The sequence below is a fragment of the Bombina bombina genome, chromosome 7, assembly GCF_027579735.1.
Source record: "Bombina bombina isolate aBomBom1 chromosome 7, aBomBom1.pri, whole genome shotgun sequence".
NCBI classification, from domain to species: Eukaryota; Metazoa; Chordata; class Amphibia; order Anura; family Bombinatoridae; genus Bombina; species Bombina bombina.
Window position 1 is genome coordinate 389,980,416 of NC_069505.1, and position 14,733 is coordinate 389,995,148.

The following is a 14,733-nucleotide window of genomic DNA, read 5'->3' on the forward strand; positions in this document are numbered from 1 at the left end:
AATTCCTTTTTCATCAGGATCTTACTTGTATTTCCTCCCCTAGGCGGTAACCTTGCAATGTCTATAATCTTTATCCCCATTTTAGGCTCATTAGTAAAATGTACACTGTTAAAATGCCTAGCATACAAAGAGAAAAGCGCTCTACCAGGAACGAACAACAGCTCATTAGCTAGTTCTATGGCGATTTACCACCCGGAAGAAGCCTTTTTTAGACCATTATGCTTTTCACAGAGGAAAACTTTCCCGAAGTATATCAGTCTGATCCCGCCAAGTAAGGTCAGTACAGTCCCGAAATACCAGGCAATTCTCCTCTGAACAAGGAACATGACAACCCCAGACGATTGTTTCGGCCTCCTATGGGCCTCATCAGTGAGGTGCAGCCACATTCCTCTAAGCACACTGGGCATACAAAGAGAGAAGCGCTCTACCAGGAACGAACAACAGCTCATTAGCTAGTTCTATGGCGATTTACCACCCAGGATCAGCTTCTTTTAGAGCATGTTAAAATGCCTAGCTACACTAGAATCTTTGTTATAGTTCATAATGTCCCTGTTGTGTTCTCCAATTCTAAATCTAAGGCTATGTGTGGTTTGGCCTACATACTGTTCCTGGCAAATTTTGCATTCTAGAAGGTATACTACGTATTCCGTACCACAGTTACCATAATGCTTCATTGGATACTCTTTACTAGTAACCGTACTTCTAAAAGCCTCACCCTTCATAACAAAACTGCAAGTACAGCATGCTTTAATTCCACATTTAAAAGTGCCTATCGTACGCAGCCAATTTCTATGTGGATTGTCAGTATTACAAACAACCAAACTAGGTGATAATCTAGAGTTGGTGGGGATTTTGGAAACAAATTTAATAAAACCAGTGATACTCTATGTGTAAGAAGGACAATCAACGCTCTGCCATACACACAAAGCTTGTTATGGAAGTCCGGAATTATTTATAAACAAGCAGTATTTATTGATTTAAATTCCAGACTTCATTTAATACAAAAATAAAGACTTTCAAAACATTTTGACCAGTGGAGAATTCCTAATAAACTTTGAAATAGTAAGAAGAAACTGAGAGGAAATGAGACGCTTCACCTATATCCAACTTTACCATAGATAGGGATTTATTTTGTGCCCTTATACTACCAAGGAGGATACAGAACATCACTTATGGTTGAGTTTCTGTTTGATGCTCAAATGTTTATTCGACTTCCTGTGAACAATGTTCTGGTTTTAAATGCTTGCGTTCCTCATTGCAGCTCATACCTGCATTCCTGGTCACCACAGCTACTGCCTGTATTCCTGGATATGGCAGCTGATTCCTGTGTTCCTGTATTCCTAGTTAACAGAACTCTTTCCTGTATTATTTAAAAAAAAACGAAGAGAGAAAAACTTTTATTTTAAAGGCCCATATTTATCAATATATTATAATATCAATTGTTGCAGACCCTTACACATAATAATTAAATACTAATGGCTAGATTACAAGTGGAGCGCTAATTTATTGCGCAACCGTAAATGGGAAAATTCACCCGTTTACAGGTGCACGATAAATAAACAGCCATTACAAGTGGCTGGTTAATGCTACCACGAGTTCGCGGTAGCAATTAGCGCTCTGAAAATTAACAAGAGATCAGATTTTTAAATATAATTATTAGTAGATAAAATTATTAGTAGATAAAAGACATGCATGTAAATAATTCCTTATCAGGTACCTCTAAAGACTAAGGGGCCGATTTAACGAAGTGCGAGCGGACATGATCCGCTGTAGCGGATTATGTCAGCCACACATCGATAAATGCTGACAGCATACGTTTTCGGCATTTATCATTGCACAAGCAGTTCTGGTGAACTGCTTGTGCAATGCGGCCACCTGCAGATTCGCGGCCAATCGGCCACTAGCAGGGGGTGTCAATCAACCCGATCATATGTGATCGGGCGAATTGATGTCCGCCACCTCAGAGGAGGCGTACAAGTTAAGGAGCAGTGGTCTTAAGACTGCTGCTTCTTAACTCCTGTTACCGACGAGCCCGAAGGCTCGCACGGAAACAGTTAAATTCAGGGTCATTCGGCCCTTGTTAAATCGGCCCCTAAGTGCCGGCACTAGTTGCTCAGTACATGCTTCATAAAAAGTTCCAATAAATCTTCTATTTGGAGATATAAAATCCTTTCCTCGATGTCCAGAGATGATTTCAGTGGAAATTAAGCGAAAAGTCCTCTCCTTGGTACCTGCAAAATAAACCTGTGGGGCAAAAACAATACAAATCATAGTGCAACACTACAAAGCTCAGTATAACAAAATTGAGTATTAAAAATACTCACTAGATAGTCCAATAAACAGCCTGTAGGAATATAGAAGGCATTTAGGCTGATAGAGGTTTAAACACTATTCTAATGTTAGGAGGATTTCTCTCATTTGTAGCAATCCCATTATTTTTATCCAGGAGAGATTGGAGAGTTTTCACTACCTCCAAATCTTCCTATCCAACAATGCTATCCACATTTGACCTATTGATTACTTGAGATAATACTAACTTTCTCGCAAAAAATGTGTGTGACCTTCAGCACCTTAATGTATTCAATTTATATGAGGGGTGTATGAGGGGCATCCTGTATTAGTTCTAATCACACTAAGGACTAGATTACTAGTGGCGCTCTCTCGATTGCGCACAAGTGATATCGGCTTTTTGTGGCCCTTTTTGCACAAGTTAAATTCAGCCAATATTACAAGTTGAAAGTAAATGCGAATACGTGAGCACAATTGCGATTTACGCTAAAATGATTACCACAACTTCAGTGCTCTGCTTAACGTGTCAAAAAATTGTCCCAAAACACATCAAAAATACATTTAAAAGTACAGTTACTCTCATAATAACACTGTCTAATAAAAATTATTTAAAAAAAAATTGCATAGAAAAGTTATAGAAAGTATAGAAATACCTACATATATCTAATTGTAATCCTGCGCTTGTGACCGCAAGAGTGCAGAAGTTTTACTTGCGACCTGTAATACGTTCATAACTGGGAGCGCAATGGCTAAAAAAGTTAAGCGCAAATAAAGCACTCACAGGAGCGCAAATTTGTGCTCCACTCATTGGGGCCTATTTATCAAAGGTCTTGCGAACCTGATCTGACAGTGCGGATCAGGCCACAAGACCTCGCTGAATGCGGAGAGCAATGCGCTCTCCGTATTCAGCATTGCACCAGCAGCTCACAAGAGCTGCTGGTGCAATGCCGCCCCCCTGCAGACTCACGGCCAATGGGCCATCAACCCGATCGTACTCAATAGGGTTGATTTATGGTGATTCCTGTCCGCCTGCTCAGAGCAGGCAGACAGGGTTATGGAGACCGCTGCTTCCTAACTGCTGTTTCTGGCGAGTCTGAAGACTCGCCAGAATCACGGGCCCACAAGCTCCATACAGAACTTGATAAATGGGTGCCATAATCTCAAACCCTTACTGTCTATGTTCCTGTGCTCAATGGCTTTTTCCTGTATCACTGGAATCCAACACTCTGTGTTTCTGTCCATCTGCTGACGTGTTGTACATCCTAAATTCAGAATCAAGCAAGTGTGTGCTTTTGGTTTTCAACAGCAAGAGCTGCTGGTGCAACGCCGCCCCCTGCAGACTCACGGCCAATGGGCCACCAGCAGGGGGGGTGTCAATCAACCCGATCGTACTCGATCGGGTTGATTTTCGGCGATTCCTGTCCGCCTGCTCAGAGCAGGCGGACAGGGTTATGGAGACCGCTGCTTCATAACTGCTGTTTCTGGCGAGTCTGAAGACTCGCCAGAAACACGGGCCCACAAGCTCCATACAGAGCTTGATAAATGGGCCCCATAATCTCTAGCCCTTACTGTCTATGTTCCTGTGCTTAATGGCTTTTTCCTGTATCACTGGCATCCAACACTCAGCATTGCACCAGCAGCTCAATGCCTTCTGCAGACTCGCGGCCAATGGGCCACCAGCAGGGAGGTGTCAATCAACCCGATCGTACTCGATCTGGTTGAATTCCGGCGATTCCTGTCCGCCTCATCAGAGCAGGAGGACAGGGTTATGGAGCAGCGGTTTTTAGACCGGTGCTACATAACTGCTGTTTCTGGTGAGCCTGCAGGCTCGCCAGAAACACGTGGCGTCAAGCTCCATTTGGAGCTTGATAGATAGGCCCCTAAGTCTGGTAGATTATAATATAATTTTCTTAATACCATTTCATGCGTTTTCTAATTTGGCTCCATTCTTTACTTAGTATATATAAAATATTTCAGGGATATATTTCATATTGCATTTTGTTTACCTATTTAAAAATGTCATTAATGCGTTATTAACACTTTTTTAATGAATAAATAAGATCGTATGTATAATTATTTTTTTTTCTACAATAGAACAAGACAAAATCAGGCAAAAATAGCAAAATTATTTTTTGTCTAGTGACCAAATACATTTTAGCATAGTCATGTACTCTATTTTTTCATATCCTCTTTTCTTTTTTAATACATTCAGGGTTTTCTGCGGACAAAGTTGCCTCACGCCCACTGCCTATAATCTTTGTTATTACTCCAACCTACACCCGAATTGTGCAAAAGGCAGAACTTACCCGCATGGCCAACACTCTGCGCCATGTTCCAGCATTACATTGGATCGTGGTGGAAGACTCAAAGAACAAGACACCACTAGTGACTAACTTCTTAAGGACAAGTAAAGTTCAGTATACACAGCTCTGTGTTATGACCCCAAAAGGTGTTAAGAAGGCAAGAGGAACATTGCAGAGAAACATCGGTCTGAGCTGGCTACGAGAAACCTTCTATCCTGATGAAGCCCCAGAAGGGGTTGTATATTTTGGTGATGATGACAACACTTACAGCTTGGAGGTCTTCGAAGAGGTAAGTTTCATTTGTTTGTAAAGACATCTCATCTACACATAAGTATTCTGGTCATCAATATGCAGATTATTTATAGCAAAGACTGCTAGTAATAAGAGTTTGGATATCTTGTCACTTGGATATCTTGTCAACAGCAACTCCAAATTTATATCTCCACCCAATATTCATCCCCTTTTTATGCAAACACTTTACCACTCTGCACCCAAGTTGGATCCCATTACTAACATCCTTTGTAAATCATTTTTTTTATGCTGGCTTTAATGAAAGGTGAAAAAATACATGGTGGTCTTAGACTTGGAAGGAGTAAACACCACATATTGGAAGGACTATAGTCCACATACTACACAAGGCTGAAGTTGGCTTCTTATTTGGCCAGCTTCTTGTTCGCTGAAGTTTGCTTCTTATTCTGCCAGCTTCTTATTGGGCAACTGATTACTATCAGACAATTAAAAAGTGTTTAAACAAAATATCTACACTTATTTTTATTTTAAATAAAATAATAGACTTTTCCAAAACCTTAACAAGCTTACATTTTATACAAAGAAGTGTTTAATCGCAATAAACAGATGGTAAATATGGCACAATGTTGGTTATGTTTTGAATAAGTAACTTGTTTATTGAAAGGGGTTAAAATCCTTTGGGCCACTGATTTATATAAGGATATATACAGGGTGTAAGACCCTTCAAAGAATCCACTTGTTTTCAGACTGGTCCAACGGTTTCTATGGCAAACAAACTGGTGCCATCCTTGCCACTTCATATATGTTACCTTTTCTGAAAAAGAAACTGGTATTTTTTCAAGGGTTAAAATCATTTGGGCCACTAATTTCTGTGTGGATATATACAGGTCTGGAGCTCCTTCATACAATCCACATGTTTTCAGACTGGACTTACAGTTTCTAGGGCAAACAAACTGATGCCAACCTTGCCACTTCATATATTTTACATTTTCTAAATAAGTAACTGGAATTTTTAAAGGGTTAAAAAATCTTTGGGCCACTCATTTATGTGTGGATATAAACAGAACTTGAGCCCCTTCATAAGACAGACATGTTCTCAGCCTGGCCAACGGTTTCCATGGCAAATAAGCTGGTGCCAACCTTGCCACTTAATATATTTGCCCTTTTTTTTTAATAAGTAGCATTTTAAAAGAGTTAAAATCCTTTGGTCCACTCAGTTCTGTGTGGATATATACTGGGCGTGAGCCCCTTTATACAGTCCAAATGTTTTCAGACTGGCCCAACGGTTTTTATAGCAACAAACTGGTGCTAACCTTTCCACTTCATATATTTTACATTTTCTGAATAAGTAACTGGCATTTTAAAAGGGTTCAAATCTGTTGGGCCACTCATTTATATGTGGATATATGCAGAGCTTCAGCCCCTTCATAAGATAGGTATGTTCTCAGCCTGGCCCAACGGTTTCTATGGCAAATAAACTGGTGTCCACCTTGGCACTTAATATATTTGCCTTTTTTTAATAAGTAGAATTTTAATAGAGTTAAAATCCTTTGGGACACTCATTTCTGTGTGGATATGTACAGGTCCTGAGTCCCTTCATAGGATAGACATGTTCTCAGCCTGGTCCAATGCTATTTATGGCAAATAAACTGGTGCCAACCTTGCCACTTCATATATTTTACCTTTTCTGATTAAGTAACTGGTATTTTAAAATGGCTAAAATCCTTTGGGCCACTCATTTATGTGTGGATATATTCAGGGTTTGAGCCCCTTCATAGGACAGACCTGTTCTCAGCCTGGCCTAACGGTTTTTATGGCAAGTAAACTGCATATTTTTTCCCTAACCTTATAGCTGGTTATTTACCATTACATATAAATATTCAAGAAATGATTATTTTAGAATGAAGTCCAGGCTTACTTTGTTAAGAGGCCCCTTGCATTAGTGGAGAGTTAACAAAGATAAATATCCCACCTTGGTTGTGGATTTTATTTTAAATATAGGGATTTTTCTTATCCAATTAGTCGATTAATCCCAAAAATAATTGGACAATTGATCGATTATGAAAATAATCGTTAGTTGCAGCCCTAGTTAAAATCAATTGGGCCACTTATTTCTGTGTGGATATAAACAGGTCATGAGTCCCTTCATAGGATAGACCTGTTCTCAGCCTGGCCCAACGCTATTTATGGCAAATAAACTTGTGCCAACTGTGCCACTTCATATATTTTACATTTTCTGAATAAGTAACTGGTATTTTGAAAGGATTAAAATCATTTGGGCCACTCATTTATTTTGGTATTTATACAGGGTGTGAACCTATTCACACAATCCACATGTTTTCAGAATGGCCCAATGCCTTTTTATGGCAAACTGGTGAAAAAAGAAAAAATTAATACTGCCTCGCACTATATCCCTAATAATGCTAGGACTCCAAAAAAAAAACATTAAACCCTAATCTCCCTAAGGGTTCATGGAGAAACATAAAGCAAAGAAGGGGAGCGGCGTTAAGAGAAGCAATAGGGTATCTACTATGATATATAAATTAATAGAGGGTGATACCTAATAGCTAGTGAGTTCAAATGGGTATTGGTTATATCAGTGATCTAAAATTAAACAATTATAGTATGCAAAGAAATATAAATAATATATGCTGAGAGTGTATGCTATCGGCATTTTTCGATGTGCAGCGGACATGATCCGCAATAATCGGATCATGTCCGCTCACACAATGGTAATTCGGTCCCATGATATCTAAAATATATATATTATATTATATATATATATATATATATATATATATATATATATATATATATATATATATATACAATATCTAAAAAAATATGAAATATATATACAGGTGGCCCTCGTTTTACAACGGTTCAATTTACACCGTTTCAGAATAACAACCTTTTTTTCCAGTCATCTGACTGCTATTGAAAAGCATTGAGAAGCAGTGCATTTATTAAAATAGCCAGTAGGTGGAGCTGTCCCCTTGTGTTGCAGCCAAGCTAGCTGAAATTAATAAGTTTAACCAGACCTGGGCTATCGAACAGATTTCAAAGGAACAAGATCTTCCTGTCTATAAATCAGTCCAGATTGGAATGCATAGAAAGAACTGTTTGCAGAAAAATGCAAGTGAAGTCTGTGTTGTGTGATTATTTTATTAGGTTTATAATGCTGTTTAGCAAATGTTTTTGTTCATTTAACTTAGTTTAATTATATATTCTGTGTTGTGTGATTATGTTATTAGGTTTATAATGCTGTTTAGCATGTGAAGTCTTCATTTCAAAGCTTTAAAAATAATGTATTAGGTGTTACTTATGACAATTTTGAGAGGGGCCTGGAACCTATCTCCCTCACTTCCCATTGACTTACATTATAACTGGGTTTCAATTTACAACGGATTCGACAACCATTCCTTCTGGAACCTAACCCCAGCGTAAACTGAGGGCTACCTGACCTGTGTATATATATATATATATATATATATATATATATATATATATATATATAGTATCTCACAAAAGTGAGTAGACCCCTCACATTTTTTGTAAATATTTTATTATATCTTTTCATATGGCAACACTGAAGAAATGACACTTTGTTACAATGTATAGTAGTGAGTGTACAGCCTGTATAACAGTGTAAATTTGCTGGCTCCTCAGAATAACTCAACACACAGCCATTAATGTCTAAACCGTTGGCAATAAAAGTGAGTACACCCCTAATTGGAAATGTCCAAATTGGGCCCAAAGTGTCAATATTTTGAGTGGCCACCATTATTTTCCATCACTGCCTTAACCCTCTTGGGCATGGAGTTCACCAGAGCTTCACAGGTTGCCACTAGAGTCATCTTTCACTCCTCCATGACGACATCACGGAGCTGAAGGATGTTAGAGACCTTGCACTCCCCCACCTTCCATTTGAGGATGCCCCACAGAGGCTCAATAGAGTTTAGGTCTGGAAACATGCTTGGCCAGTCCATCACCTTTACCCTCAGCTTCTTTAGCAAGGCAGTGGTCATCTTGGAGGTGTGTTTGGGGTCGTTATCGTGTGGCCCAGTCTCCGAAGGGAGGGGATCATGCTCCGCTTCAGTATGTCACAGGACATGTTGGCATTCATGGTTCCCTCAATGAACTGTAGCTCCCCAGTGCCGGCAGCACTCATGCAGGCCCAGACCATGACATTCCCACCACCATACTTGACTTTAGGCAAGACACACTTGTCTTTGTACTCCTCACCTGGTTGCCACCACACACGCTTGACACCATCGGAACCAAATAAGTTTATCTTGATCTCATCGGACCATAGGACATGGTTCCAGTAATCTGTGCCCTTAGTCTGCTTGTCTTCAGCAAACTGTTTGTGGGCTTTCTTGTGCATCATCTTTAGAAGAGGCTCCCTTCTGGGACGACAGCCATGCAGACCAAATTGATGCAGTGTGCAGCGTATGGTCTGAGCACTGACAGGCTGACCCCCCCCCACCCCTTAAACCTCTTTAGCTATGCTGACAGCACTTATAAGTCTATTTCCCAAAGACAACCTCTGGATATGATGCTGAGCACGTGAACTCAACTTCTTTGGTCGACCATGGCGAGGCCTGTTCTAAATAGACTCTGTCCTGTGAAACCACTGTATGGTCTTGCCCACCATGCTGCAGCTCAGTTTCAGGGTCTTGGCAATCTTCTTATAGCCTGGGCCATCTTTATGTAGAGCAACAATTCTTTTTTTCAGATGCTCAGAGAGTTCTTTGCCATGAGGTGCCATGTTGAACTTCCAGTGACCAGTATGAGTGTGAGAGTGATAACACCAAATTTAACACACCTGCTCCCCATTCAAACCTGAGACCTTGTAACACTAATGAGTCACATGACACCGGAGTGGGAAAATGGCTAATTGGGCCCAATTTGGACATTTCCACTTAGGGTTGTACTCACTTTTGTTGCCAATGGTTTAGACAATAATGGCTGTGTGTTGAGTTATTTTGAAGGGACAGCAAATTTACACTGTTATACAGGCTGTACACTCACTACTTTACATTGTAGCAAAGTGTGATTTCTTCAGTGTTGTCACATGAAAAGATATAATAAACTATTTACAAAAATGTGAGGGGTGTACTCACTTTTGTGAGATAGTGTGTATATATATATATATATATATATATATACACACACATATATATATATATATATATATATATATATATATATATATATATATATACAGTATATAAAAACAATGGGGAGATAAAATGTATGCCAGCAAAATAGGAAAAAAAGTTTCCAAGTGCTATTTGTCCATTTTCGTTTCCAAAAAATATAAGGAACAGGGTCCGTGATAAAAGTAAATTTATGTTCCAATGGCTGTGCATATACTTAGGAAGGTGTCCTTTAAGTGATGGGAGTGTTATTCCAAAAGTGATAAAATGGTGATATAAAGGTGATATAAAGTACCTTAACACCGCTGGGTGAATAGTGCTGAAGTATCCTGTGTGTCAGATTGTCAGCCAATATAGCTGCGTGATCACACAGGCATTCGTTCCTGGATCTTGTAATGAGTCTCTAAATAAGAGAGTGCAGTCACTCAATGGCTTCCAGAGTATTGCTGAATATTTCTTCTTTTTACTTGGTTCCTTGAGATGTAGCTGTTACAGGTATCTGTTCAGTCAGCTCAGTGAGCTGCTGGAGATTTAAAAAGAGATTTTGAAAAAGAGCTAAATGCCCTTTTAGGTTTTTTATTTTGTGGGCTTGGTTGGGTGGTGGGTTTTACTGTTGGGGGGACTTTGTATTTTTTTTTTTACAGGTAAAAGAGCTGTTTAACTTAGGGCAATGCCCTACAAAAGGCCCTTTTAGGGGCTATTGGTAGTTTATTGTAGGCTAGGGGGTGTTTTTTTTTGGGGGGGGAAGCTTTTTTATTTTTATAGGGCTATTTGATTAGGTGTAATTGTTTTTATTTTTTATAATTTGGTTTATTGTTTTTGAAAGCTTAGTGTTTTTCGTAACTTAGTGTTTATAATTTTTTGTAATTTTAGATTTTTTAATTTTTCTCGTAGTGTTAGGTTTTTTTAAATTTGTAATTTAGATTTTTTAATTGGTAGTATCTTTTATCTTATTAGAATAGTAAGGTTAGGTTAATTTATAAAAAGGGATTATAGTGGGGTAGGAAGGGTCGCTGAACCGCAATCTTGAAATGTATATAACTAAGAATAAGAAATCCCTGTTAGTTATTGTACAGCGAGAGGAGCCACATACTGAAAAATATTTAAAAGAATGAGTGCGCGCACTTAATTTAAACAAGGAGACCCTCTGATTAGTCACAAAGAACCCACGTGACTCTATTGCCGAACCGGACAGCTGATATATTAAAACGCTGACAGGAAAAGTAAGAATATACAGAGGAGCGCTTTTTATACATAAAGGTACTGTGTGACATCTCTAATTGGGAACTTTTAAAGGAACCACAAAAAAGGAAAGACTGTGGGTAAACACCTGCTAGGAAAAGCGCTCTAATTAAAGCTTGCAACACTGTGTTTAATAAGACACACGCCACTTTGAAAAACACTTATTACAGACTATCAATACAGAAAATGCTTATCATTGTTTTTTATTATTAGTTCATACTGGTGTATGAAAGCTAACTATACTTATCAATCTGCAATGGTTTATTGTTACTATATCAACCTATGCTAGGAAAAGCCCTCTAATTAAAGCTTGCAACACTGTGTTTAATAAGACACACGCCACTTTGAAACACCTGTTACATACTACCAACACAGAAAAGGCTTATCATTGTTTTTACTATTGGTTCATACTGGTGTATGAAAGCTAACTACTCTTATCAATCTGCAGTGGTTTATTGTTACTGTATCAACCTATGCCTCTACTAGTTTTCACTTTATTATATGTCCATCTTCTAACATATTAGTAGCTATTGGAGTCTTTTCAATCAGAATTGTAGTTTTAAATTAGAATTGTAGTTTTTAATGCATTTATAACACCGGTGTTATTAAGTTTTTAGAATCTAATTTTTTAGAACATTACCGTTGTTTAATGTTTTAACTGCTACTAATCTCTGTAAGGAATTTTTATTTCTTAGTATGAACTCACTTAATAAATTAACATTATTACATTAATATGCTTACTATCCCCTTTTTTCATTTTTAAATCAGGATCCATATTTTCTACCTAAAATTTAAAACTTGTGAGGAATCCCTAGTTCCCATTACTAATTTACTCACAACTATATTTAACTATATTTATTTTTTGCACCCCTACTTTTCACTACAACAATTATCATCCCCACCGCACGTATACTATACTTATATAATATACTTATACTGCTCTAACACTAATTTCACACCAATTTACTCTCACGATTGAATATAATCTTTTGCCCTACATAAACAAGGAGAAATTAGCATGTTTTAACTTTTATTAACACTTTCACTAAGTAGCTTTCTACGCAGCACACATTATATTATCGCTGAAAAGATAGAAGATTATTATACTATTTTATTTTTATCATCACACCTGAACCTTATATTATTGGTATTCTCTACCCTAACTAAAAGATTAACACTTTCATTAAAACTTTCACTAAGTAGCTTTCTACGCAGCACACATTGTATTATCACTGCAAAGATAGAAGATTATTATACTAATTTATTTTATCATCACACCCTGAACCTCATATTATTGGTATTCTCTACCCCAACTAAAAGATAGAAGATTATTATATTATATTATTTTATTTTACCATCACACCTCATATAAGATTTAATATTGGTATTCTCTACCCCAACTAAATATAAATTAATGCAAAGGTCTTAGTTATATACATTTCCAGATTGCAGTTCAGCGCCCCTTCCTACCCCACTATAATCTCTTTTTTTCAAAAACTTTTGGTGTAGTCACTTGTGAGAAGACTACACTAGTGAAGGAGGCTATATCTGGAGTTATATTGTTCAAATTACCCTATCTATACTATTAGGTTAATTTATAGTTTAATATTAGGTTTATTTTTATTTCACAGGTAAGTTTTTATTTATTTAAATATAGTTATATTGTAATGTTCATTTAACGTTAGGGGGTCTTAGGTTTAGGGGTGAATAGTTTAATTTAGTGTTTTGCAATGTGGGGGGCCGGCGGTTTAGGGGTTAATAGGTTTATTTAGTGGCGGCGATGTGGGAGGCCGGAGGTTTAGGGGTTAATAGGTTTATTTAATTGCGGAGATGTGGGAGGCCAGAGGTTTAGAGGTTAATAACTTTATTATAGTGGCGGCAATGTCGGGGAGCGGTGAAATAGGGTTTAATAATTTTTATTAGAGTCGGCGATGTCGGGAGCGGCAGATTAGTGGTTAATATAGTATTTTCGATGCGGGAGGGCGGCGGTATAGAGGTTAATAGGTAGTTTATGGGTGTTAGTTTACTTTGTAACAGTTTAGTTATGAGTTTTGTGAAACATTTTCGTTAAACAAAACTCATAACTACTGCTTTCAGATGGCGGTATGGATCGTGTCAGTATAAGCTGTAACGCAAGCATTATAGCCTCACCGCACAACCTGTAATACCGGCGCTATAGCTGCATTACTGCCATTACGCTGATATTTCCATTTTGTCAGCGTTAAAAGCCGTAACGCAAAGCTCATAATCTACCTGTAAGAACAGGTATTTTAAGAAGGTTTAAATCTTTTGGGCCACTGATTTCTGTGTGGATATATACAGAGCGTGAACCCCTTCATACATTTCCACATGTTTTCAGACTGTCCCAACTGGTGCCAACCTTGCTACTTTATATATTTTACCTTTTCTGAATAAGTAACTGGTATTATAAAAGGGTTAAAATTATTTGGAACAATCATTTATGTGTGGATATATACAGGGTTTGGACCCCCTCATAGGACAGACATGTTTTCAGACTGGCCCAACAGTTTCTATGGAAAACAAACTGGTACCAACCTTGCCACATATATTTTGCCTTTGTTTAATAAGTAACTTGTATTTTAAAAGGGTCCTTTGGGCCACAGATTCTGTGTGGATATAAAGGGCATGAGCCCCTTTATACAATCCATGTGTTTTCAGACTAGCCCAAATATTTATATGGCAAAGATACCCTTTCAAAAAAATACTTACTTATTTAGAAAAGGCAAAATATGTGATTTGACAAGGTTTGCACCAATTTGTTGTTTGTCAAAAAAAGCGTTGGTCCAGTCTGAGAACATGTCTATCCTATGAAGTGGTTCATGCCCTGAACATATCCATATATAAATAGGTGTCACACCCACAAATTACTTAAGCCCTTTTAAAATACCAGTTACTTTTTAGAAAAGGTTAAAATCAATGCTGTGGCAAAGTTGGCACGTTAATTTGCCAAAGAAATCATTGGGCCACTCATAAACAAAACGAAAAGATTGTATGAAGTGGCTTATACCCTGTATATATCACTATAGAAATCAGTGGCCCAAAATATTGTAACCCTTTTAAAATACAAGTCAGAGAAGGTAAAATATATGCAGTGGCAAGGTTTGCACCAGTCTGAAAATATGTTGTTAGTATGAAGGCGATCATGCCCAGTATATATCCACACAGAAATGGGAGGTCCAACGGATTTTATCCCTTTTAAAATACTACTACTTTTTCCGAAAAGGGTAAATATATTAAGTGGCAAGTTTGGCACCAGTTTACTTGCCATAAAAACAGTTGGGCAAGGCTGAGAACAGATCTGTCCTATGAAGGGGCTCAAGCCTTGTATATATCCACACATAAATGAGTGGCACAAAGGATTTTAAGCCTTTCAAAATACCAGTTACTTATTAAGAACATTTTAAATATATGAAGTGGCAAGGTTGGCACCAGTTTATTTGCCAAAAATAGCATTGGGCCAAGTTGAG

The 14,733-nt window shown here is 37.9% G+C and overlaps 1 protein-coding gene across 1 annotated transcript in view; it reads left to right on the forward strand.

Annotated features, from left to right (window-relative positions):
- LOC128636389 (galactosylgalactosylxylosylprotein 3-beta-glucuronosyltransferase 1-like) overlaps window positions 1–14,733 on the forward strand; it is a 137,415-nt gene that overhangs the window by 51,092 nt on the left and 71,590 nt on the right. Inside the window, exon 2 of the mRNA XM_053689410.1 lies at window positions 4,502–4,881. Within this exon, the coding sequence (XP_053545385.1) occupies window positions 4,502–4,881 (380 nt within the window). The remainder of the gene's footprint in view (window positions 1–4,501; window positions 4,882–14,733) is intronic.